Source organism: Oncorhynchus mykiss, chromosome 15, assembly GCF_013265735.2.
Source record: "Oncorhynchus mykiss isolate Arlee chromosome 15, USDA_OmykA_1.1, whole genome shotgun sequence".
NCBI classification, from domain to species: domain Eukaryota; kingdom Metazoa; phylum Chordata; class Actinopteri; order Salmoniformes; family Salmonidae; genus Oncorhynchus; species Oncorhynchus mykiss.
The window spans coordinates 53731815-53758551 of NC_048579.1; the positions used below are offsets into that span (position 1 = coordinate 53731815).

Here is a 26737-nt window from a genome sequence, read left to right on the forward strand (position 1 = left end):
TCCTGTTCTTCTCCCTCCCTCTGTCCACCGGAGAACTTTGAAATAATTTGTGTCTCGTGGGTTTTTACACATTCTAATTTCCAACTAAATGGGACATCTGTTTGACAAAGGGAAGATTTGCCACGGTTGCCAAGGCAACTATCACTCTGAAGGGGGGGGGGGGGGGGGGGGGGGGGGGGGGGGAGAAGTCCAACAGCTTTTCTGGACAGAATTAGACTGTAGTGGATGTAGCTAACGCACATTATCCCTCCAAGACAAACACAGCTTAGACACATGCTAGTCCCTCTCTCTTTCTCTCGCCCTCTTTCTCTCTCGCTCTTTCCCTCCTCCCCTCACTTTTTGCCTCATCCCGCTTTTTCTCTCCCCCTCTCTCCCTACCTCTTCTCCCCACTTCCTCCTTATTTCACCCCCCCCCCCCCCCCTCTGCAGAATCATAAGAAGAAGAAAAAGATACACGTCACATTGAGATCTGCCACCAATTAAAAAGGAAAGCCCCTCCCCCATCTCTCCACTCTTCCCTGTCTTCCCCACTGTCATCTCGACTGTCACTCCTCCCCTGTGAAGCCACCTCTTCCTCCATGGTAATTGGTCATTATTTAGAACAGGAAGGGACAAATGTGCCTCCCTAGCGCTTCTAAATGCTATTTAAATGGGAATGCATTATGTTCTACGCTAACAGGGTTAGCGACTAGTGCCACGGTTGTTATTAGGGAACTGTGGAAATGAGACAAGCAGGCAGGTAGGCAGCAGTCTAGCTCAACCATGGGAATCAAAATACGGCAAATACCTGTTGTCTGCCTGTGGCACTCTATAGAGGTATTTTGAGTGGAGTCAGACTAGACCGTGGATGATGGGCGTATGGGCAGGTATGGACACAGGAGAACGTGTAGGAGGGCTAGTGTCAGGTATAAGAGGCTAGAGATGTCAGATATTCTACTCAATTTGCAGCTTGCGTCAAAGTGGAGGGGGAAGTTCAGATCAGTGTTATCCAAATGGTAGGTCAACTCATGGCTTTAACATCATGAGCGCTGGCATGATACAACATCACTACTTTAAGCATTAGGTGGGTCATCGCACAGACACATTTTTAAGGGGAACCTTGCTGGCATATTTGGGTGTATTCCGTTCCTCTCACTGTCCCCTCCCCCCTCTTTCTTTCTTGGCCCTCCTCTGTCCTCCTCTGTCCCCTCCCCCCCGATGCCTGCAGAGTTTGGACCCCTCTCTCCAGTGCCGCTCCAGGCACCTCCATATGACACAGTTCTCACCCACCTGCTCTCATCACACACACACACACACACACACACATACTGGGCTGCTGCAGCTTTCCTCCACCTGCTGCAACAAGGGAGGCTTACAGGATGTTGGAAGCAGGCGCTGCCTACACCCCTACTTCTCCACACACACACGCTGCTGACGAACACACACATTGAACATGTACATCCACAGAGAGACTCACTTCCTCATCCTCTTAGTCTTTCTTTGTCTGCCAATCTTCCTCTCTGTCTGTTTGTCTGTCAGTCTCTTTTTTTCCCATGTTTCTCTTCTTCTCTCATTCTCTCCTTCCTTTCTCTCTTTCACACATTCTTTCAAGTGTATCCACTTTGCGAGAAGACATAGGTGGCGGCATGTGGATGTCCACATGAAATCCCCCCCACCCTAGTGGCAACGTTAGTGCAACGTGTCTCTGAGCATCCTGTGAGAGCAGCGTCCGACGGGAGTTCATTATCGCTGGACATGAAGTCGTCTGTCATGACCCAGCAGATTTGTCATCTCTCAGTACCTTGCACTACCCAGCCAGGAATAGGGGGAGGAGAGGAAGGGGAGCGAGGAAGGGGGTTCTTTGTTCGGGGTAGTTGGCTACAGAATCTGGAGAAACTCACAGAGCATGTCATGACCATGCACAGTATCTATTCCTGACAGTGCATTTCATAGGGATCCATGACAGGCGTGTCATAGTGTGACTACGTGTCTTAATATTGAAACCTTGTGAGTAGTCTATTGTAGAGGTCGATTGATTAATCGGAATGGCCGATTAATTAGGGCCGATTTCAAGTTTTCATAAGAATCGGAAATCGTTATTTTTGGGCGCTGATTTTGCAGATTTAAAAAAAAATATTATTATTAAAAAAAAAATGTATACCTTAATTTTACTAGTTTAAGAACATATTAAGTCAGTTAAGAACACATTCTTATTTTCAATGACGACCTAGGAACGGTGGGTTAACTGCCTTGTTCAGGGGCAGAACGACAGATTTTCACCTTGTCGGCTCGGGGGATCCAATCTTGCAACCTTACAGTTAACTAGTCCAACGCAATAACCACCTGCCTCTCATTGCACTCCACGAGGAGCCTGTTACGCGAATGCAGTAGAAGCCAAGGTAAGTTCCTAGCTAGCATTAAACTTATCTTATAAAAAACAATCAATCAATCATAATCACTAGTTACACATGGTTGATGATATTACTAGTTTATCTAGCGTGTCCTGCGTTGTATATAATCGATGCAATGCTGGGGGATGATTTAACAAAAGCACATTTGCGAAAAAAGCACAATCGTTGGACGACTGTTCCTAACCATAAGCACCAATGCCTTTCTTAAAATCAATACACAGAAGTATGTATTTTTAAACCTGCATATTTAGCTAAAAGAAATCCATGTTAGCAGGCAATATTAACCAGGTGAAATTGTGTCATTTCTCTTGCGTTCATTGCACTCAGAGTCAGGGTATATGCCACAGTTTGGGCAGCCTGGCTCATTGCGAACTAATTTGCAAGAATTTTATGTAATTATGGCATAACATTGAAGGTTGTGCAATGTAACAAGAATGTTTAGACTTAGGGATGCCACCCGTTAGATAAAATACCAAACAGTTCCGTATTTCACTGAAAGAATAAACGTTTTGTTTTCGAAATTATAGTTTCCAGATTCGACTATATTAATGACCAAAGGCTCGTATTTTTTTTATTTTTTTTATTTATTTCACCTTTATTTAACCAGGTAGGCTAGTTGAGAACAAGTTCTCATTTGCAACTGCGACCTGGCCAAGATAAAGCATAGCAGTATGAGCAGACAACACAGAGTTACACATGGAGTAAACAATTAACAAGTCAATAACACAGTAGAAAACAAAGGGGGAGTCTATATACAATGTGTGCAAAAGGCATGAGGTAGGCGAATAATTACAATTTTGCAGATTAACACTGGAGTGATAAATGATCAGATGGTCATGTACAGGTAGAGATATTGGTGTGCAAAAGAGCAGAAAAATAAATAAATAAAAACAGTATGGGGATGAGGTAGGTGAAAATGGGTGGGCTATTTACCAATAGACTATGTACAGCTGCAGCGATCGGTTAGCTGCTCAGATAGCTGATGTTTGAAGTTGGTGAGGGAGATAAAAGTCTCCAACTTCAGCGATTTTTGCAATTCGTTCCAGTCACAGGCAGCAGAGTACTGGAACGAAAGGCGGCCAAATGAGGTGTTGGCTTTAGGGATGATCAGTGAGATACACCTGCTGGAGCGCGTGCTACGGATGGGTGTTGCCATCGTGACCAGTGAGCTGAGATAAGGCGGAGCTTTACCTAGCATGGACTTGTAGATGACCTGGAGCCAGTGGGTCTGGCGACGAATATGTAGCGGGGGCCAGCCGACTAGAGCATACAAGTCGCAGTGGTGGGTGGTATAAGGTGCTTTAGTGACAAAACGGATGGCACTGTGATAGACTGCATCCAGTTTGCTGAGTAGAGTGTTGGAAGCCATTTTGTAGATGACATCGCCGAAGTCGAGGATCGGTAGGATAGTCAGTTTTACTAGGGTAAGCTTGGCGGCGTGAGTGAAGGAGGCTTTGTTGCGGAATAGAAAGCCGACTCTTGATTTGATTTTCGATTGGAGATGTTTGATATGAGTCTGGAAGGAGAGTTTGCAGTCTAGCCAGACACCTAGGTACTTATAGATGTCCACATATTCTAGGTCGGAACCATCCAGGGTGGTGATGCTAGGCGGGCATGCGGGTGCAGGCAGCGATCGGTTGAAAAGCATGCATTTGGTTTTACTAGCGTTTAAGAGCAGTCGGAGGCCACGGAAGGAGTGTTGTATGGCATTGAAGCTTGTTTGGAGGTTAGATAGCACAGTGTCCAATGACGGGCCGAAAGTATATAGAATGGTGTCGTCTGCGTAGAGGTGGATCAGGGAATCGCCCGCAGCAAGAGCAACATCATTGATGTATACAGAGAAAAGAGTCGGCCCGAGAATTGAACCCTGTGGCACCCCCATAGAGACTGCCAGAGGACCGGACAGCATGCCCTCCGATTTGACACACTGAACTCTGTCTGCAAAGTAATTGGTGAACCAGGCAAGGCAGTCATCCGAAAAACCGAGGCTACTGAGTCTGCCGATAAGAATATGGTGATTGACAGAGTCGAAAGCCTTGGCAAGGTCGATGAAGACGGCTGCACAGTACTGTCTTTTATCGATGGCGGTTATGATATCGTTTAGTACCTTGAGTGTGGCTGAGGTGCACCCGTGACCGGCTCGGAAACCAGATTTTTCGATAATCATGGATTTATCGGTGGTGACCGTGTTACCTAGCCTCAGTGCAGTGGGCAGCTGGGAGGAGGTGCTCTTGTTCTCCATTGACTTCACAGTGTCCCAGAACTTTTTGGAGTTGGAGCTACAGGATGCAAACTTCTGCCTGAAGAAGCTGGCCTTAGCTTTCCTGACTGACTGCGTGTATTGGTTCCGGACTTCCCTGAACAGTTGCATATCACGGGGACTATTCGAAGCTATTGCAGTCCGCCACAGGATGTTTTTGTGCTGGTCGAGGGCAGTCAGGTCTGGGGTGAACCAAGGGCTGTATCTGTTCTTAGTTCTGCATTTTTTGAACGGAGCATGCTTATCTAAAATGGTGAGGAAGTTACTTTTAAAGAATGACCAGGCATCCTCAACTGACGGGATGAGGTCAATGTCCTTCCAGGATACCCGGGCCAGGTTGATTAGAAAGGCCTGCTCACAGAAGTGTTTTAGGGAGCGTTTGACAGTGATGAGGGGTGGTCGTTTGACTGCGGCTCCGTAGCGGATACAGGCAATGAGGCAGTGATCGCTGAGATCCTGGTTGAAGACAGCGGAGGTGTATTTGGAGGGCCAGTTGGTCAGGATGACGTCTATGAGGGTGCCCTTGTTTACAGAGTTAGGGTTGTACCTGGTGGGTTCCTTGATGATTTGTGTGAGATTGAGGGCATCTAGCTTAGATTGTAGGACTGCCGGGGTGTTAAGCATATCCCAGTTTAGGTCACCTAACAGAACAAACTCTGAAGCTAGATGGGGGGCGATCAATTCACAAATGGTGTCCAGGGCACAGCTGGGAGCTGAGGGAGGTCGGTAGCAGGCGGCAACAGTGAGAGACTTATTTCTGGAGAGAGTAATTTTCAAAATTAGTAGTTCGAACTGTTTGGGTATGGACCTGGAAAGTATGACATTACTTTGCAGGCTATCTCTGCAGTAGACTGCAACTCCTCCCCCTTTGGCAGTTCTATCTTGACGGAAGATGTTATAGTTGGGTATGGAAATCTCTGAATTTTTGGTGGCCTTCCTGAGCCAGGATTCAGACACAGCAAGGACATCAGGGTTAGCAGAGTGTGCTAGAGCAGTGAGTAAAACAAACTTAGGGAGGAGGCTTCTGATGTTGACATGCATGAAACCAAGGCTTTTTCGATCACAGAAGTCAACAAATGAGGGTGCCTGGGGACATGCAGGGCCTGGGTTTACCTCCACATCACCCGCGGAACAGAGAAGGAGTAGTATGAGAGTGCGGCTAAAGGCTATCAAAACTGGTCGCCTAGAGCGTTGGGGACAGAGAATAAGAGGAGCAGGTTTCTGGGCATGGTAGAATATATTCAGGGCATAATGCGCAGACAGGGGTATGGTGGGGTGCGGGTACAGCGGAGGTAAGCCCAGGCACTGGGTGATGATGAGAGAGGTTGTATCTCTGGACATGCTGGTTGTAATGGGTGAGGTCACCGCATGTGTGGGAGGTGGGACAAAGGAGTTATCAGGGGTATGAAGAGTGGAACTAGGGGCTCCATTGTGAACTAAAACAATGATAACTAACCTGAACAACAGTATACAAGGCATATTGACACTTGAGAGAGACATACAGCGAGGCATACAGTAATCACAGGTGTTGAGTTGGGAACGCTAGCTAAAACAGTAGGTGAGACAACAGCTAATCAGCTAGCACAACAACAGCAGGTAAAATGGCGTTGACTAGGCAACGGGGCCAACAGACAAAACAAACAAGCAGAATGGAGTACCGTGATTAATGGACAGTCCAGCGTGCATCAGCTATGTAGCCAAGAGATCAGTGTCCAGGGGGCAGCGGTGGATGGGGCAGGGAAGCTGGACTGGCGAGTGTTATCCAGGTTAAAAAAACTAACAATGACTAAATAGCTTGTAGCTAGTTAGCTGGTTAGCTTCTGGGGGTTCTTGAGTGTGTACTAAAAAATTAAAAATAATAGCGATTCCGTATCACATTGGGTGAGGCAGGTTTCCGGAAGGTATAAACAAGTTAAAAATCAAAAAGAGATAGAAAGTAAATATGGATCCAGTGAGTGTTTGGGACGCGGCGATTCAGACGGTTAGCAGGCCTGTGCTAACAAGCTAACAGTTTGTAGGCCCGGGCTAAACAAGGTACCAGTTAGCGGACCGGAGCTGGACAAGCTAGCAGTTAGCAGGCCTAATTAGCAAGCAGGGAGATAGCGAGGGCTAGAGAGTTAGCCTTTGGGGGACGTCGCGATGGGGTGAGTCTGTTTATTCCTTATTCATGCGGTGACATCGATAGACCGGTCGTGGGCCCGGGTATTGTAGCCCAGGAGTATGCTACGGTGGTAGCACAGGTGCGCTGGCCGGGCTAGCTTCAAGCTAAGTGGGTGGAAACGCTAGCCAGGAGTAATCGTCCGGGGTTGCGGTTTAGCTAGATAGCTAGTTGTGAAGATCCAGCTGAGAAATGTTCCGTTTGCGGTGGGAATCCGGGGATGAATCCGGGGATGAAAAATAAATAGGTCCGTTATGCTCTGGTTAGAGTCGCGTTGTTCAAACTGGCGAGAGCTTTCCGAGCTAAAAGGTTAGCTGATGACCGGTTAGCTGAAGACCGCTAGCACAGCTGGTGGTTAGCTGGCTAGCTTCAGTTGAGGGGTTCCGGTTCCGAAGTAAATATAAATACTTTAGGAAAAATAGCTACATTGGGTGAGGCGGGTTGCAGGAGAGTATTGGAAGCTTAGGTTTAGCAAAATGTTTTTAAAGAGATATGCTTAGAAAAATATGTAAAAAAACGAAAAAGAAACGATATATACAAGGGACACGACACGACAGGACGACTTACTGCTACGCCATCTTGTGTGTTATGTTGTAATTAAGTCTATGATTTGATAAAGCAGTCTGACTGAGCTATGGTAGGCAGCAGCAGGCTCGTAAGCATTCAAACAGCACTTTCGTGCGTTTTGCCAGCAGCTCTTCGCAAGCACAGCGCTGTTTATGACTTCAAGCCTATCAGCCAAATGGCTGGTGTAACCGATGTGAAATGGCTAGCTAGTTAGCGGGGTGCACTCTAATAGCGTTTCAAACGTCACTGGCTCTGAGACTTGGAGTAGTTATTCCTCTTGCAGAGGGCCGTGGCTTTTGTGGAGCGATGGGTAACGCTGCTTCGAGTGTGGCTGTGGTCGATGTGTTCCTGGTTCAAGCCCAGGTAGGGGCGAGGAGAGGGACGGAAGCTATACTGTTACACTGGCAATACTATAGTGCCTATAAGAACATCCAATAGTCAAAAGTATATGAAATACAAAAGGTATAGAGAGAAATAGTCATATAAATACTATATTAACTACAACCTAAAACCTCTTACCTGTGAATATTGAAGTCTCATGTTAAAAGGAACCACCAACTGTCATATGTTCTCATGTTCTGAGCAAGGAACTCAAACGTTAGTTTTTTTACATGGCACATATTTCACTTCTACTTCTCCAACACTTTGTTTTTGCATTATTTAAACCAAATTGAACATGTTTCATTATTTATATGAGGCTAAATAGATTTTTATTGATGTATTATATTAAGTTAAAATAAGTGTTCATTCAGTATTGTTGTAATTATAATTATAATAAATTATAATAAATAAAATCGGCCGATTAATCGGTATCGGCTTTTTTTGGTCCTCCAAGTATCGGTATCAGCGTTGAAAAATCATAATCGGTCGACCTTTAGTCTATTGATTAGGTAGAGAGGGTGATATAATTCTGTTTACTGCATATTGCTTGAGATTGTATTGGCAACTGTATTGTAACTTGTAAATTCATGGTTAAAATACTTATTTGAAAAAGGGCAGTAAATTGCTGAAACATTGTCAATAAAAGTGTTCCTTCCTCGTTCTCTCGGGTTAATACGGGAAGAAATGCTTTTAGCCTGATTTAGTTTCAGAGCTTCCCTTGCTGCTTTATGGTGCGATGTAAAACACCAGAAATATTAGTGATAATACGATAGTGAACGACCCAGATGTCATATTCTGTTGTGTTAAGTTCATTCAAAGTCATGTGTCTGTTTAACTACTAGTCCCACTTTAATGCATTAAAGTCCCACTTTAAGTCCCGCATTAAAGTCCACGCTTCAATTGTGAAGCGTACGCTGTGTAAGCTATAGCACAGGTATAGGAGAGACGTGTGTGAGAGGCTCTGTCCCTGATCAAACACGGTTTCCTCTGAGATTCTGACTGGGCTAGTTTCTGCTGATCCGTACTTTTCCTAACTGTTTCTAAAAAAGGGGGGGGGGGCATGGAGGAGAGGAAAGTGAGGGAGGGCAGGGATGCGTTTGTCTTTTCTGACATCCAACTTGATTACAGAGGAACAGCAGCAGGCAGGCGAGAGAGGGAGAGGAAGAGAGGGACAGAGGAAGAGAGGAGAGCAGGAACAAGAGACATCTATTCATCTGTCACTAACCCTACGCATCAGTCTCTCTGTTGCTCTCTCTCTCTCTCTCTCTCTCTCTCTGTCTGTCTCGTTTTTCTTTCTTTATCTATCTGGTGGTATGTCTGTATCACTCTTTTTTTCCATTTCTAATTCATTGTTCTCTTTTTTGTCTTTGTCTATCGGTCTCTCCTTCTCCCTACAGTATATAATATCTTTCTCTTCCCCCTATGTTTTCCTCTCCTCTCCTCTCCTCTCCTAATTCCCTCCATCCCTCATCGAGGAAGTCTGCCTGCATTTTATTAAATGTGGGAAACATCAGTCTATAGGGAGACAGAGACCTGCCAGGTGTGTGTGTGTGTGTGTGTGTGTGTGTGTGTGTGTGTGTGTGTGTGTGTGTGTGTGTGTGTGTGTGTGTGTGTGTGTGTGTGGGTGTGTGTGTGTGTGTGTGTGTGTGTGTGTGTGTGTGTGTGTGTGTGTATGTGAGGGGCGGTGGGAACAATGTTTCAGCATTTCACCAAACAAGCAGAATTAATGACACAGTGGAGGAGTAGACATGGGAGGGAGGGAGGGGTGACAAACACAGGTGGGAGCTCTGGGATTTATGGGGGGAGGTGAGGGTTAGTGGTTGGTTTAGACAGCAGCTGCTCTTCATTGACGGGGCTCGCTGTGGGAATGGATGAAACCAGCTTGATTTGATAAAGAAATGTAGATTTTCAATAGGAAATGTACAGGCAGCTTCACAGCTGTATAATATTGTTGTGTGCTGCTTCTAGTTCAATAAAGATAAGGTTTTTATAGACAGAATATATGCTCTCCTTTGAGAAAACCCTATAAGAACATGCCTGGCTTTAAACCTAACATTGGAGGTGGTGGGGGTTCTTGGGTTGTGTGCTGGTGCTGCTGATGAGTGTGAAGCTGTGAATGAGCACAGCTGTGAGGCTGACTGCTACTGGTCCAGAGAACCAGGCCTTTCAGACTTCACACAAGACAAGTGTCTCTGTATCCATCACTGTTTTGTTGATGAGGCTTGGTTGGTGTGTGTGTGTGTGTGTGTGTGTGTGTGTGTGTGTGTGTGTGTGTGTGTGTGTGTGTGTGTGTGTGTGTGTGTGTGTGTGTGTGTGTGTGTGTGTGTGTGTGTGTGTGTGTGTGTGTGGGCAGATATCCCTGCACTCTGTCACAGATGGGCTCTGCGACGCCACCTTGGTCTGCTCCAGTTTCATCAGGATGGTTGGACACTCTGAGGCTACTGCTGTAGGGGGGGTGTATCTGTGTATATCAAAACGTGTATATCAGCTCAGAGGGAGTTGTGCAGGTGTGTGTTTGTGTGTCAGCCCCAGGGCCAGACATTGACTGGTGTAGCTCAGTGACTGTACTGTGTTTAGTGGATGAGAGCTCGGTGGTAGTCCGTCACCTAATCCTCCACCCATCCAGTGCTTAGACCATTACCGCGCTCACCAGTCACCTGCAATTAAGCCATTACAGAGACACACACACAGGTGCTGAGAGGGGGAAAGATGGAAGGAGAGACTGACTACAAACAGCATTGCTTGATTTCACGTGGGTCAACATTTACTGATACAGTCTCCCTGTTTCGGTGTCTTGTGTGTGTTCATATTTCTTTCCGAATTTTGAGTGTGTGTGTGTGTGTGTGTGTGTGTGTGTGTGTGTGTGTGTGTGTGTGTGTGTGTGTGTGTGTGTGTGTGTGTGTGTGTGTGTGTGTGTGTCAGCCCGGTGCTCCTCGGTTCCTCCTGAACCTGCTGGGTGTTACATAAGTCACGCTGAGGGCCAATATGTCCCCAATCTGCCTCTCCACAGAGAGAGGGGAAGTGGGGATGGGGGCAGTTGGAGGTAAAGAGGTGGAGAGGTGAGATTAGACAGGAAGAGAGGGAGTGAGAGAGTGGGCTCACTAGATGACAGAAACATAGGAGGAATAGATGGTACGTGGATAGATAAAATGAAGAAGGAGAATGAAAGATTAAATAAGGACAAGATGGTGACAGGAAGAACGGGAGGGTACGGGGGTGTTGAAGTAAGGACTGTTCTGTAGCTCACACAGGGAAAGGGGGATACCTAGTCAGTTGCACAACTGCATGCATTCAACCCGAAATGTGTCTTCCACATTTAACCCCTCTGAATCAGAGGTGTAGGGGCCTGCCTTTAATCGACACCATCGGGGGTTAACAGCCTTGCTCCAGGGCAGAACGGCTGATTCGAACCAGCTACCTTTCTGTTACTGCAGGCTGGGCTGGGCCCTGTCACATTTCTTATCCTCCATACTGTCAGTCAGATATACAGTACTCTGCCTTTCAGCATTCTCTCTCTCCTTCCCCATCTCATATTTCCCCTCTATCCCACTCCCTTTCTTTCTCTCTCTTTCAATCTCCTTCTCTCTCTGCATCAGTGTCGTTGTCCGTCCCTCTCTTCTCCCTCTCCCTGTCCCTCTCCCTCCCCTTCCCCTTCTCTCTCCCTCCATCCCTCCCTCTGTCTGAGTAGTCCTGCTGTGAGGATCAATCTTGCCGGGTGGACTGGCTTGTGTGTGTGGTAGTCGTGATTAAACATCAAAGTCTGTACATTAACCATTGTGTGTGGGAGGGAGAATAGTGTGCGCTGAGAAAGGTTTAGAGTTGGATTAATAATGGATAAGAGAAAGTAACGTATTTCTCTGTAACATGAAATAGCGTCTTCTTGGAGTCAAACTCTCTCATGCTTCCATGTACCAGCGCACGTGTGTGTGTGTGTGTGTGTGTGTGTGTGTGTGTGTGTGTGTGTGTGTGTAAATTAATTTATAACTGTCCTATTGAAAGATTTTAATCCTATTCTGTACGATAGAGAGAACTGACTCATTTTAAAATGGCTCCTCACTGGCTCATGGAGTAGACTAAACAAAGAGGACAATAGGAGATATCAGACAGTCAGAGGACATAGAGTACCTAGCAGTATTTACTAGTATCTAATACTGACAGAGAGAAGTTCCCTCAGAGTAGAATGTATTGTTTGTGTGTAATTACCCAGTAATAGGAAGCAGTGTTAACAGTCAGTAGCCTGTGTTTGAACTAGCCCACCTAGCCTCCAGGCTAGTGAATGAGTAAATGAGAACAGGAAGACGCTAATAGCATCTCTAAGCAGCTCTGTTGACCTCTATCTGAGCAGTGGAGTCCCAACGGACCTCTCCCACCCCAGAACACTTTTAATTGAAACAGGCTCTTAACGAGGTTAGCGAGGGGGGTGGGGGGAGGGGTGGTCATGTACGGAGACACACGTCAAGTGGTGCGGGGAGGCAGGGAGTTTAATAAGAAGATCTCAGCTCTTAGGAGTGACGAGTGACAGCACAGCAACCCCCTTTAGTATTACCCAGGTGTGCACACTGTATACACTCATACACGTATACAGTACACGCACATACACTCAGTCTAATAAGAGCACACAAGCAGAGTGTATGTCGTGACTCAGTGTGTGTGTGTTTGTGTGTTTTCCTCCCCTTCCAGGCTGTTATTAGGGTCGTTAAGTCGACAGTTTGTCTTAATTAACTCAAGCTGAGGTGATGATGATGGGGTGTGACTGCATCCACTCGGCTTCTCTGAGAAATAGAAAACTTGAAATGAACACACACACACTCCTATAGCATACACACATTTATTAGCTGTCTCTCTGGTTGCCCCCCTCTCTCAGCATCTTTTCCATCTTCCTATTCTGCGTCTCTTCATACTTTTTGTCAAAAGATATATAGAGAGAACCCAGACTAGCTCTGTACTGTCTAGATACCACTCTCTTCTGTGTGCTCTCTCTGTTTTTCTTCACCTCCCTTTCTCTACCGCTCTCTTTTCCCGTGTCTCACAACATCACTAAAACCATCTCCCTCTCTTTTGTCTCTCTTTCTCTATTTCTCACCAAGCCTGTTCCTCTCTAGACCTCAGGACAAGTCTGGAACTGATTTAGATTTAAAATTCCTCTTTTGGCGTGCTGTTTTTCTTCCTAACGACTGTGAAGTTAACCAAAGTGTGTGTGTGTGGTTAACGCCTCACGCCCCTCAGCACTGCCTGATTCGTTAATCATTCATGGCTTTCTCCAATGATATCATTAAGCTTCTGAATGGAGAAACAAATACACACACACTCACACTGAAATTGTTACACACACACATTACCAAGCCCGATACTGATCTCTTATTTGTTTTCAAACCTTCTATAATATTACCCTGTTGGGTAAAGTGGTGTTTTGGGTAAACATGACACAATCACCCTGTCTCTCTGTCTCAGTCTCTCTGTCTCTCGCTTTCTGTCTCTCACTGTCTGTCTCTGGCTGTCTTTTTCTCGCTGTCTGTCTCTTGCTGTCTGTCTCTGTCAGTCTCCACCTCTCTCTGTCTCTGTCTCTCTCTCTCCTTCTCTCTGTCGCTCTCTGTCTCTCTCTCTCTGCCTCTCTGTCTGTCTCTCTCTGTCTGTGTCTCTTTCTCTCTCTCTCTCCCTCTCTCTCCCTCTCTCTCTGTCTCTGTCTGTCTCTCTCTCTCTCTGTGTGTGTGTGTGTCAGTCTCTCTCTCTTGCTTCAGAAAAGAAAGGGGGGAAAGAATCACATCAAATGAAAGTAGTGATTTTGATGCTATTGTTTTTTTCCCAGTGTGCTTTGCTTTGCCCCTAGATGACGCCTAGGGATCCAGCGCTCTAACTCAAACATCTGTTTCCTTTTTTTTCATATCCGTAACAAACCTTGGGTATTAACAGTCTTTAATATGCTGAGCACGTCCCCAATTCTCCTTCCTAACTGCACCAAAAAACACTAGTTCAATTTCCTGGTCAAATCCTATTTATGTAGAAGAGATGTTAGTATTATATTCTTTCATTTTTGTGTCAGGGTTTTTCCTGGAATTAAGTTTCAGAGTCAGGTACACTTTCAGAGTCAGGTGCACTTTCAGAGTCAGGTGCAGGTACACTTTCAGAGTCAGGTGCACTTTCAGAGTCAGGTGCAGGTACACTTTCAGAGTCAGGTGCACTTTCAGAGTCAGGTACACTTTCTTTTTTGGGGGGCACTTTCAGAGTCAGGTGCACTTTCAGAGTCAGGTGCAGGTACACTTTCAGAGTCAGGTGCACTTTCAGAGTCAGGTGCACTTTCAGAGTCAGGTGCAGGTACACTTTCAGAGTCAGGTGCAGGTACACTTTCAGAGTCAGGTGCAGGTACACTTTCAGAGTCAGGTGCAGGTACACTTTCAGAGTCAGGTGCAGGTACACTTTCAGAGTCAGGTGCACTTTCAGAGTCAGGTGCACTTTCAGAGTCAGGTGCAGGTACACTTTCAGAGTCAGGTGCAGGTACACTTTCAGAGTCAGGTGCACTTTCAGAGTCAGGTGCAGGTGCACTTTCAGAGTCAGGTGCAGGTACACTTTCAGAGTCAGGTGCAGGTACACTTTCAGAGTCAGGTGCAGGTACACTTTCAGAGTCAGGTGCACTTTCAGAGTCAGGTGCACTTTCAGAGTCAGGTGCACTTTCAGAGTCAGGTGCAGGTACACTTTCAGAGTCAGGTGCAGGTACACTTTCAGAGTCAGGTGCACTTTCAGAGTCAGGTGCAGGTGCACTTTCAGAGTCAGGTGCAGGTACACTTTCAGAGTCAGGTGCAGGTACACTTTCAGAGTCAGGTGCAGGTACACTTTCAGAGTCAGGTGCACTTTCAGAGTCAGGTGCACTTTCAGAGTCAGGTGCACTTTCAGAGTCAGGTGCAGGTACACTTTCAGAGTCAGGTGCAGGTACACTTTCAGAGTCAGGTGCAGGTACACTTTCAGAGTCAGGTGCAGGTACACTTTCAGAGTCAGGTGCACTTTCAGAGTCAGGTGCACTTTCAGAGTCAGGTGCACTTTCAGAGTCAGGTGCAGGTACACTTTCAGAGTCAGGTGCAGGTACACTTTCAGAGTCAGGTGCACTTTCAGAGTCAGGTGCAGGTGCACTTTCAGAGTCAGGTGCAGGTACACTTTCAGAGTCAGGTGCAGGTACACTTTCAGAGTCAAGTGCAGGTACACTTTCAGAGTCAGGTGCAGGTACACTTTCAGAGTCAGGTGCAGGTACACTTTCAGAGTCAGGTGCAGGTACACTTTCAGAGTCAGGTGCACTTTCAGAGTCAGGTGCAGGTACACTTTCAGAGTCAGGTGCAGGTACACTTTCAGAGTCAGGTACACTTTCAGAGTCAGGTGCAGGTACACTTTCAGAGTCAGGTGCACTTTCAGAGTCAGGTGCAGGTACACTTTCAGAGTCAGGTGCAGGTACACTTTCAGAGTCAGGTGCAGGTACACTTTCAGAGTCAGGTGCACTTTCAGAGTCAGGTGCAGGTACACTTTCAGAGTCAGGTGCAGGTACACTTTCAGAGTCAGGTGCAGGTACACTTTCAGAGTCAGGTGCAGGTACACTTTCAGAGTCAGGTGCACTTTCAGAGTCAGGTGCAGGTACACTTTCAGAGTCAGGTGCAGGTGCACTTTCAGAGTCAGGTGCAGGTGCACTTTCAGAGTCAGGTGCAGGTGCACTTTCAGAGTCAGGTGCAGGTACACTTTCAGAGTCAGGTGCAGGTACACTTTCAGAGTCAGGTGCAGGTACACTTTCAGAGTCAGGTGCAGGTACACTTTCAGAGTCAGGTGCAGGTACACTTTCAGAGTCAGGTGCAGGTACACTTTCAGAGTCAGGTGCAGGTACACTTTCAGAGTCAGGTGCAGGTACACTTTCAGAGTCAGGTGCAGGTACACTTTCAGAGTCAGGTGCAGGTACACTTTCAGAGTCAGGTGCACTTTCAGAGTCAGGTGCACTTTCAGAGTCAGGTGCACTTTCAGAGTCAGGTGCAGGTACACTTTCAGAGTCAGGTGCAGGTACACTTTCAGAGTCAGGTGCAGGTACACTTTCAGAGTCAGGTGCAGGTACACTTTCAGAGTCAGGTGCATTTTCTTTTTTGGGGGGAATTTTACCCCGTTCTCTCACCAATTTCGTGGTATCCAATTGTTTAGTAGCTACTATCTTGTCTCATCGCTACAACTCCCGGGAGAGACGATGGTTGAAAGTCATGCGTCCTCCAATACACAACCCAACCAAGCCGCACTGCTTGTTAACACAGCGCGCATCCAACCCGGAAGCCAGCCATACCAATGTGTCGGAGGAAACACCATGCACCTGGCAACCTTGGTTAGTGCGCACTCTGCCCGGCCCACCACAGGAGTCGCTGGTGCGCGATGAGACAGGGATATCCCTACCGGCCAACCCCTCCCTAACCCGGGCGACGCTAGGCCAATTGGGCGTCGCCCCACGGACCTCCCGGTCGCGGCCGGTTACGACAGAGCCTGGGCGCAAACCCTGGTGGCACAGCTGACGCTGCAGTACAGCACCCTTAACCACTGCACACCCGGGAGGCCTGTACACTTTTAGGGGCACTTTCAGAGTCAGGTACACTCGTAGATACCATTTTTATGTCTGTGTCCAGTATCAAGGTAGTTGGTGGTAGTATCGCGATCCTATGCTAACTAGCGTTAGCGCAATGACTGGAAGTCTATGCTGCCCTACCAAGCAAAAACGCAGTAACTGCTAATTTGGTTGAAAATGAATTAATGTAATTTTTGCTACATTAAATACATGCTTAATCATGTGGACAAGTATACTGCATTGGTTGTATTGTGTTTTGGAGAAAATGGGGGTCATATTAGTAGTAACTGCAATAAGTTACTGTGAAACCACCATTTTCTCAGTTCCATGATATGAGCAGATACTGCCTTTTTGCTTGGTAGGGCAGTATGGGTATCTGCTAGCATGCTAGATACTGTATAGCATGTGATTTTGGCCCTAGTGGTAGAAAATCCCAGACTTTTAACTTGAGATGAGTTGGAAGTGGGAACAAAAAGAAGAAATGCAAGTATTTACATAATGTACAAACTCACTCTTCTCTCTCATTCCCTTCATCTCTATCTCATTCCATCTCCATGTCTCTCTCAATAGCCCCTTAATTCTTTCTCATCTCCCCTTCTCTCTCTCTCTCTCTCTCTCTCTCTCTCGCTTTATCTAATCCTCTGTTAGGGAAATTACAGTCCAATAGCGATTACCAGAGAAAAGTGCTTTTCCTCCGTCTCTCATCTCTCACTTGTTCTTCATCTCTCCATTCAGATATGAAGAGGGGATGGATGGTTGGCGTCTCAAATGTCACTCTATTCCCAATACAGCTCTGGTCAAAAGTACTAGGGAATAGGGTGCCATTTGGAACACAGATGAGACTGGCAGCTCATCTCATTTTAATTGAGACATCCATGTTAAGACAGACATTAATATTTAACCGGACCAATTAATATGCTCAGGCCAATTTAAACCTTTTAAAATTCAATGTGTAAATGATTGAAATTGTGTTCACTGGGAACTTCAGATGTTTCATCAAGTGTATAGGCTCTGATGTCCTGTAGTGATGGAATTTTAGTGGAGTAAATTCAAGCTGAAGTGGGACAGCGTTTCCCATGATGCATCTCTCACTCTGTCTCCTTAACCTCTCTCAGGCAGTGACCCCAGGGTTGGGACATTCACCAAATGTATCCTGCTGTATTATACCACTAGGTCTCTTTAATTAAGTATGTGTATGTGTGTGTACATGTGTGTGCGCCCCCACACACACACACACACACACTCGCTTGCATACATACACAGACGGGCAGGAAATGATAAAACACCCTCCATCTGACGTTCCACTGAAGCGACGAGCGGCGTGGCGCCGATAAAAGTTGGCTTTTCCAGTGACTGCTCTCTGCAAATTAAAAAAAGCCGGCGGTACGAGAGCTAACGGCGGCGTCAACGTGGTTACACACGCGTGGCTCGCCTTACGGTACAGAGGAAGATGGATCTGAGGACTCATTGTTAGTGACATGTTAATTTCTCCACCGTCACTCACACACCAGAGGCGTCCGCTATCAAAGTGAAGGGACACGGACCCAGCTGTCAAGTCCCTCTCTTCCTCTTCTTTTCTCTCTTCTCTTTTCCCCTCCCGTCCTGGAAGGCTCCAATGCCGACTGTTGAATCAAGCGGATGTTCATGTTTAATGTTGAGGCTGTGAGGTTTTGTAGCTTAGAGCTTTCTGCCTGCGTCTCTAAGGTTCTGTCTAATTTATGCTGTTGCACTTTGTACGTGGCAGCAGTAGTCTTTGATTTGTCAGAGCAGATGATTGAGGTTCAGAGGTTAAGTGCCATTTTGGCTGTTAATCTCTCCCCAGCAGGGCTCAACCTTATTAGAGATGATGATCTGATGGGTGACTGTGTTGACAGTTGATATGATATACTGTATTAATCTCTCTCCTCTCTCTTTCTCTGAGCCAGGCAGCCATGGTACTATGGCTGGGGGTTCAACCTGCCAAGAGGTCAGGCTCTGCTGGACAAGTGGAACCAGATCCCCGACTCCACCGACATACTGGTCACACACTGCCCCCCACTGGGTGAGGGAGACATTACACCTGGGGGACACAATCATGAGACGTCACCGCACACACGTTCCATACACACGCACATATGCACACAGTCACACACGCACATGCTTTGATAGACTGTCAAATAAGTCATTATTTTTGAATAATCTGTAATTTATTCCTGTTATCATCCTCGTGTAAATATCTACCCACACTTACATACACATTTGCATAACGTACACACACACTTTCACAGCCCATCTCCTGCTGCAGCTGGGAGATGCTCAGACGAGTGTGTGTGATTGATTTCTGTGGCTGCTGCGTGGCGTCTCGCCTCTAAACACAGGGAGTTATTTTCCGTTCAGTTTAGCCAAGTGTCTCCAGCTCCCCTCTCCTCATAAGCCACCGGCATATGGAGCATCTACAGCGGGCCACTAATGCCTATTAGAGGGAGAGACAAAGAGAGGGATTGAGAGGAGGAGAGGGAGAAAGAGGTTTGGGAAGAAGGAGAGACAGAGCGAGAGAGAGGAGGCTGGGGAGGAGAGGGAGAAAGGGGTGGGGGAGAATACAGAGAGCAAGAGAAGGAGAGAGCGAGGGACAGAGAACTACAGAGAGACCGTCAGTCTAGAGAGAGAGGAAGAGAAAGATACAACAGAAAGCGAGGGCTAGATGAAAGGTGACCCGAGAAAAAGAGCGAGAGACACCGTTCGTTCGCACTGCGGCAAAACCCCTCGTCTTTTATGGGGTGCGATAAAGCGATGGAACGGAGATGGGGGAGAGGAGAAATATGGCCTCTTTTTATCTAGTGCTGAGGAGGAAGTTACACAGGAGAGAAACATCTGTATAAAAGCTGTTCACTCACCAGCTGCTTTAAAACAAGCAGAGAATTAGTTGAGTGTCCAGAAATGGAGACCTACAAGTCTCCAGAGACTTGTAAAGTTACCCAATGGGTTTTTAGTCAAATTGCGTTTACTTATTTCGAGCTTTTCACTAGCTTTCAAAGCACTTTGTGTATGAGGGTGTGTCACGCCATCCACCACCAACGTGTGCATGGCACAAGATAGACCAGTCCCGATAGTGTTTCTATAGACTCAGCAGAATGCTTCCTGTTGAAGTGGCACTAAATCAGTCTTTCTCTCACCCGTGTCACTGTGTGTAGCAGAGTGCAGCGGTGTGTGTAGCAGAATGTGTGTGTGTGTGTGTGTGAGTCTTCTCCATTCTCTACAGGGCTTCTGGACTAGCGCATTATAGTATTGTGGAGTGATGTGTATACGGGGTGTAGTATGTGTCCATATGTTATATCACCAGTGTTTCCTATGTGGTTATTGACATGTGTTGTGTTGCTGTCTCTGTGTAGGGTTCCTGGACTGGGTTCCTAAGAAGATGCAGCGGGTGGGCTGTATGGAGCTGCTCAACACTGTCCAGAGGAGAGTACAGCCCAAGCTGCACGTGTTCGGACACATCCACGAAGGTACACACCCACACACACACACATACACACTTTCATTCTGTATGAATGAGGTTTCTCATACTGCTACACAAGCCTACATATTTAAATCAGATTATTGATCTTGTAGGTCAAGGTCTTTGGAATACATCATTATGACTCGTTTATGGATTCTTGCAATGAGGCTGTATTTAATTCTAGTCATATATTATACTGTAAGTGGTACTGCAGTATCTCATCCAGGCCAGGGGGACTTGGAGGCCTTGTCTCCAGGCTGAGAGATTCTATTTTGGGGTTAGCAGGTCAGCGTGTGTCCCCTGGAGCACCATAGCCCCTTCGGAGAGGACCAGATTGGTACCTAAATCAGATTCACACAGGGAGGAACAGGCCATATTTAGCCCTGCGTGTGGATCTGAGTGACTGAGATAGATTGGGAGCATGGAAGAAGGGAGAGAAAAGGAATTGTAGCTTTTGTCATTTGTCACAAATTCTCTACATCAGACCAGTTCATTCTGAGTGATCGAAAAAGCAGAAAGTATCTCACCTGTAAAACATTTGCTACATGTCAAACGAGATGCAGTCGCCGCTATCAGAGTTAGATGTGGCTAGTTCTGTCAATAAAGGGAAATGTAGAGAGAGTGTAAAGAAGTCAATGAACAAATGAGTGTTACTGTCACAGTCTGTCTTTCTCTCCCTCTCTAACAGTCAGCTCCCTTCCTCTCTCCTCTACCTCCTCCAGGTTATGGTATGATGACAGACGGCACCACCACGTTCGTCAACGCCTCGGCCTGCACCGTCAACTTCCAGCCCATGAACCCGCCCATCGTCTTCGACCTGCCCAATCCCACCAGGACCACATGACTAGAGAAGCCCCGCCCTGCTGAGCCCCCCTCCAATCAGGAGCCTAGTGGTGGGAAGGCAGGTAGGTGAGGGTGAAGGCCAGGTGTGGTGGTGTACTGTATATATTCAAGGCTCTAATGGATGCTGAGTGTGTGTGTGTGTGTGTGTGTGTGTGTGTGTGTGTGTGTGTGTGTGTGTGTGTGTGTGTGTGTGTGTGTGTGTGTGTGTGTGTGTGTGTGTGTGTGTGTGTGGCACAACACACACACATGCCCAAGTGATGGACGATGTGTGTGTCTAAATAGACAGGCGCCATTGCAAATCCTCACTTAGCAAATCCATTCATGTTATTGTATGTACTGTCATTCCTTTATTTCAACAAAAGCTCCTGCAAACTCTAAAGTAAGGCAAAAGACAGACCCCAGATGCCTCATATGAACATGTCAGCATTAATCTGTAAATCTTCTGTTGCACTTCTACTGCACTGACAATCTGACCTGGCTGTCAGATAGAGAAGAGGACAGGGGTAACAGTGTCTCCTGTGTCACTGTTTGAACTCACAGTCTTTCTCTCAGAAGAAGACACTGGATAACTCTCATTCTCTCTTGTTCCTCATAGAGGACTCTGTTAAGTCACCAGTGGAAGTTGCTCAGTGGTGACGTTTTGACATTGTGACATTGTGGTCCACCCTTCATTTGAGACCTTCCCTGAGGAGTGATTGAACACTTACCAGTAGGGTATCAGAACATTAACCCAATGCCCATTTTTGACTTTGTGGAGCTGTTTGCCAGCACAGAAAGGATACCCCTGACAGTACTCTGATACCACACTTCCTGCACTGCAGATTAAAACACTGCTTTCCCCTCATCCCTTTTTCTCTTGATCCCTCTTTTTCTCTGCACCTCTAGTTTCACTCTCCACCCTCTCTCTCTCTCTCTCTCTCTCTCTCTATCTCTCTCTCTCTCTCTTTCTCTCAGGCCTTGGGCATGGTGGTTTGTGTGTGTGTGTGAGATCAAAGTGTGTGTGAGGGCAGCGGGAGGTCTCTGCCACGGGCTGTGTGTGAGTATAGGTGTCAAACGTGTTGACACCACTCCCCTGGGTCTCATTACAACTCTCAGTAAGCCTCTTCTGTTTTTCCCCCTCTGTCCTTCTTCCCCCTCTATCCTTCGTTGCATGTGTAATCAGCTCATCCTCTCATCTCTGGCTCATGTGCCGTGATCCTGACAAGTTTATTTCCGAGGTCACCGGCCGGGAAGCCTGCAAGATTTTGATTCCGAGTGCGGAATACTGGAAATACGTAATAACCAACAGAGCAGATTGGCAAATGTGTTTGCTCCCGACCCTGTACAGAAGCAGCGGTGTCTGGAATGTTCTCACTGCTCCATGGTGCCCTTTCTGGGAGAGATGTATCATGGGAATGAACGTTGAACTCTTAGTGGATGACTATGAGGTGTAGGCCTAATGTACCGTAACTGATCAAGAAGTTGGAACTGTAAATCTACATCACCTGTCATTGTAAAAACATGTTAGCAATCAAGGATTACTTCAAATGTTGTTAAATATGTGTGTGTTGTTAAAAAAAGAGCCAGTGCAAACAATGTTTACATTTTATTCTAAGTTCAGTTCTTTCTTATATAGGCTAATAAATGCTTATTACTGTAAAAAAATATCTGCACTATGTTACACTCTAAAAAATGCTGGGTTGTTTGGTTGACTCAACTGCTGAGTTGTTTTCTTTAAAAACTGCAGAGTTATTGATGCTGGGTTATTGAGATATGACCCAGCAGGTCAGGTCAGAAGACTGGAGGTGTAGTTTAGTAGGGGCGTGGCTTTCAGATAGTTATTTTTAACCACCCATGTGAGTAAATGTCATTCGTATTCATCTGTTCTGTTGCATAGTTATGACATATTAAGGTCAAACATTTAACATTTTGTAGCTTCAACGACACTTACAGAAGTGTATAAGTTCCCTAAAACCTACGTAAATCCCATTGTTGGGATACAATAAGGTGGTATACCTTATTAGGCAGTAAGATGGTATACCTTATAATAAATCATCTTAACATTACAAAAGAATGTGTGAAAAGCATGTTATTGACATTTAAATTTGCAGTATGTACATTTAAAATGATGTACAGGAATGACATTTACTCTCACGGGTGGCCAATAAGAGCTAGCTGAAAACCACGCCCCTAATAAACCACGCCTCCTGAAAATAACCTAAGGGTTACATTAAAAAAGACCCAGATGCTAGGTCAACCCAGCATGAGAGTAAAAAATACCCAACTGATGGTTACATTAACCAATGTTTGGGTAATCCCAACAACCCAACATGTTGGGTCATTCATGCAACCCAACTGGCTTTGTCAAAGTAACCCAACATGTGTTCTGGCCACTACTTAAACAGCTCTAAATTAAATATAATTTTTTTGAGTGCACGGGGTTACCCACAACCCGTGTAGCTATTATTAACTCTTTCATGTTGTCAAGCAGTTGTCTGCGTAAAAAGGGTTAATTTTTTATCTTTCTGAAGCACTTGTGAATGAGCGTCCTTCCTCTGCTCGTCTGGCAGCCAAAGTCTTTGGTTGGCTAGCTGAGCTCAAAGTGTGGTTAGCATAACAAGACTACATCCCTGTTTGATCTCTCTGCTCTCAGACATTATATATGAACATCCCCTCTGGCTACGTTTTATTCCCAGGGTCACTGGTGTTTCACTGCTGTTCTGCACATTGTGCTAGCTGGGTTATGTTTTAATGGGGCAGACTAGTGGGCTGTTGTAGGAATACAAAGACTAGGATAGAATGTTTACAGATAAGTGTGTGTGAATACTGTATGTGTGTGTGTATGTGTGCGTATACCTGTGTGCGTGTGGATAGGGCCAGGGGGTAAGCATTCTGAGAACATGCTTAAACGAGGGGGGGAGTCATTGTCTGTATCATCTTCTTTTCTTTTAAAGGTTTCTGTAGGGGGAAATGTCTGTTTGTTTTGGGGCATTTCTTACTATTCTCTTTCAACCATAACTTTGAAATGTCTCACTTTTTATGCACTGTTCCTCGATAGCTGTATTCTGTATTTCCTGTTTTCTTTGAAAACTCAAGTTTTGCTGTTGTATTTCTTGTTCGTTCCTTGGGGCATGCTGTTCTGAATCCAATAACTTCTGATGACAATCTGCTTGTATTGTATATCGTTGTTACCATTGTTTGGGATATACTAACTATTGGGATTTTTTATTGCTTTAATGATGTACAATATTTTTTCATGTGAAAAGAAGAAAAATCCAACCATTTTAGAATGGTATTGTATAATGTGTTGCCCCTGGAGACAACTCTGTAAATGTAAAATACCTTTCTTAAAACTACCTGGTTTTCTGAGAGATTATCTACACAAATTGAATTAAACCTTATCTGTGACCAATGGATCATCCCTCCTTTTCTTCCCCACACTCTTTCTTTGTGTAAGTTTTCCTCCTTTCTTTTGTTCTGTGGCAAAAAAAGTGTGGTGATTGTTTCTTTTTCAGCTTGGCTCTTTTGCACCAATCAAACGTATCTGTGTCTCATATCAATTATGTGAGCCGGGACCAGAGTTCATTTCCAGTGTCTAAACCTGGGTTTCCTCATCTCTCATTTGATAGCTTGGTTCTTCCACACCTCTGCACATTCTAATGAGAACCCTCGTTCAAATAATTACATTAGTAATCCCGGAGGAGATGGGGTAATTTATTTGCGGATGGCTTTTCGCTTTACACCATTAATACAGTACCTATCATATAGACTCCCATCTCCTCTCTCTCTTTATTTTCCTTCTATCCCTCCCTCTATCTTTCCATGGTCTCACACTCCATCTTCATTGGCCCTTTCGGTTGTTCACTCTCTCTCCATCTTTCTGTAGATTATTTAGATAATGATCTCTCTCTCTCTCTCTGGGTTCTGTCTTGCAACGGTGATGCCGTCTATCTCATGAATGACAAAACGCCCTCTCCTTCTCCTTGTCATCCATTTCGTTTCCCGTCAGATGGGAACAAAGACAGTCCCCCTGCGTGTTGCAGCGTCCGTACATCATTCAAAAGCACTTTATTTGGTTGGGTTTGGTTCGGAAAGCAATCAGTATCATAAAGTCATACAGCGGAGAGATAAATCGGTATGCTAGAGGGAGAAAAAGATGTAGACATGCCAGGGGAAGATATTGGGAGAAAACCTTCAAATACATATTTTATATAATACATCACTTTATATGTTTTAATTTACATGACATGATTTTGTAATAATTCTGTGTATCCCTCCTTCACTCAGTGGTGCAGTGAAATTATAGTGATCAATATGGACGGATTTATCAGTGATAACTAGCTAAACCTTCACAGGAGCCTACAATAAGGCCATAGTTAGAGGGCAGAGGTTAGAGGTCAGTGTAGGAAGCCCTGTAGGAAGTCATTGTAGGAGATCTTCCCCGTAGTGTTCTTGTCAAAGAAAGAGGTGAGGTGGAAGAATTCCTCCTCAGATAGGTTCACTCTGAACTGCCTTAGTACCTATAGAAATACACAATCAGGATTATCTGGTGTGTGTGTGACGTGTTATTAGTTAACAGCTTTTTAAATAATGGTCAAACAGTAGATTGTTGGACTATACCTTTCTGAATTCCTTGATAGAGATTTTGCCACTGCGGCTGTGGTCGAAGGTAACAAAGTTTTGCCTCAAGGAGCGCCAGAACTGCTGGACCGGGCCATAGAGCCTCAGCATGGCTTCCACACACTGTCTACTGAGAACACCCCCACTCATCTGGATCGCAAGGGAACCACAACCAGACCGCATCAGGACCACACCGGACCAGAGAAGACCAGAGAGGACAGAACAGCGTTAACAAACACTTAAAGACAATTGCATGGATGTAATCATTCCAATCATATCGCTATGTTGTGCACCTTACATGATGAGTTTAACTCAGTAAAGTAGCAGTCTTTATGAACTTGTTCTGAAAGACCGTTCCAGCATGAAGCACACAGGGGGTCTCTGGTTGCCTGGCTACCCAGACTCCTTGCTCTGGCCAAACGTTACGCCACACCCACGGACGTTAGTTTCCTCTCCGCAGTGAGTCTGGATCTGAGTACCTCTCCGACCCTTAACCGAATGCCAACACATTCGCGGCCGTCTGAATGGTCCAGAAACCGATGGGTTCAGCCAGAGCCAGAACACACATGGGTACAGCGGCGGTTTGAAAAAATCCGTCATTGGCTTTGATTCTCTGATTTGTTAGAGACGATCCAATCGCTGATAACGTTGTTTTGTACAATGCCCCTCGTCACCACAAACAACTTCAACGATGGCAGAGTCTCAGACTAAAGTGTGTGGCGGACGACAGTGCGATTCGTCAGGCTAGGTCTCTGATTTATAACACAGATGGTTGGTTTGGTTAGTAGATAATGAGGGTTATAATTGTGAACCAAAGCCAGTACGAGAGGGGGTTTGGATGGTTTGCATCTCGCAGGTTGCCAGACAAGCTCTCACCCACTCACTCTGGTGAGGCTTGGGGCCCTGCTTAATGCTAATGTTTAGTAGCCCGGGGGGGGATCTTCTCCAACCTGGCCACCCGCGTGTCATTTTTCGAAGCTTTTATTAACATACCTCATTGTGCCAAAAGCACACAAATCACCAAACTTGACAAGTATTGTTGTCAAGGAGGAGACAGCAGAGAGCCCGAGGGTGGGAGAGGTCCCCGTTGAGTATACACAATCTGGCAACCCACCGCCCCCTCATTTTACGTCACAGACCCCCTCCCCATTGAAAGTGATAGTTAATGAGTCAATAATGGACCAGAGAAAGAGCGAGGGAAAGGAAAAAAGAGTGGTATGAGAAACCCCAAATACTAATTTACCACAGTTTCTGCAGTAAAAACATTTATGTTCATACAGCACTCTGTCCCATATTGACAGTAAGTTAAACAGGGGTGGACAGTACCGGAGTAGTGGGGAGAGGTAGTTAAACAGGGGTAAACAGTACCGGTGTAGTGGGGAGAGGTAGTTAAACAGGGGTGGACAGTACCGGAGTAGTAGGGAGAGGTAGTTAAACAGGGGTAAACAGTACCGGTGTAGTGGGGAGAGGTAGTTAAACAGGGGTAAACAGT

The 26737-nt window shown here is 45.8% G+C and overlaps 2 protein-coding genes across 3 annotated transcripts in view; one reads left to right on the forward strand and one right to left on the reverse strand.

The window, feature by feature from the left end:
- The window catches only part of mpped1 (metallophosphoesterase domain containing 1), a 49388-nt gene extending 25347 nt beyond the window's left edge, over positions 1–24041 (forward strand). Inside the window, exons 5-8 of one of the 2 annotated variants that reach the window (XR_005036128.1) lie at positions 18254–18369; positions 19697–19810; positions 20526–20708; positions 21809–24041. Coding sequence is in view for 1 of the 2 variants with exons in the window: in XM_036944614.1 (XP_036800509.1) it covers positions 18254–18369; positions 19697–19810; positions 20526–20647 (352 nt within the window). In the remaining variant the exon portion in view is untranslated. Of the gene's footprint in view, positions 1–18253; positions 18370–19696; positions 19811–20525 lie in introns of both variants that reach the window. The other variant, XM_036944614.1, reaches the window with a different exon arrangement.
- Positions 24042–24664: 623 nt separating this feature from the next.
- Positions 24665–26737, reverse strand: part of efcab6 (EF-hand calcium binding domain 6) — a 30219-nt gene continuing 28146 nt past the window's right edge. The window contains exons 26-27 of the mRNA XM_036945548.1: positions 25246–25395; positions 24665–25145 (exon numbers count right to left, since the gene is read on the reverse strand). Of these exons, the coding sequence (XP_036801443.1) occupies positions 25023–25145; positions 25246–25395 (273 nt within the window). The 3' untranslated portion in view covers positions 24665–25022. The remainder of the gene's footprint in view (positions 25146–25245; positions 25396–26737) is intronic.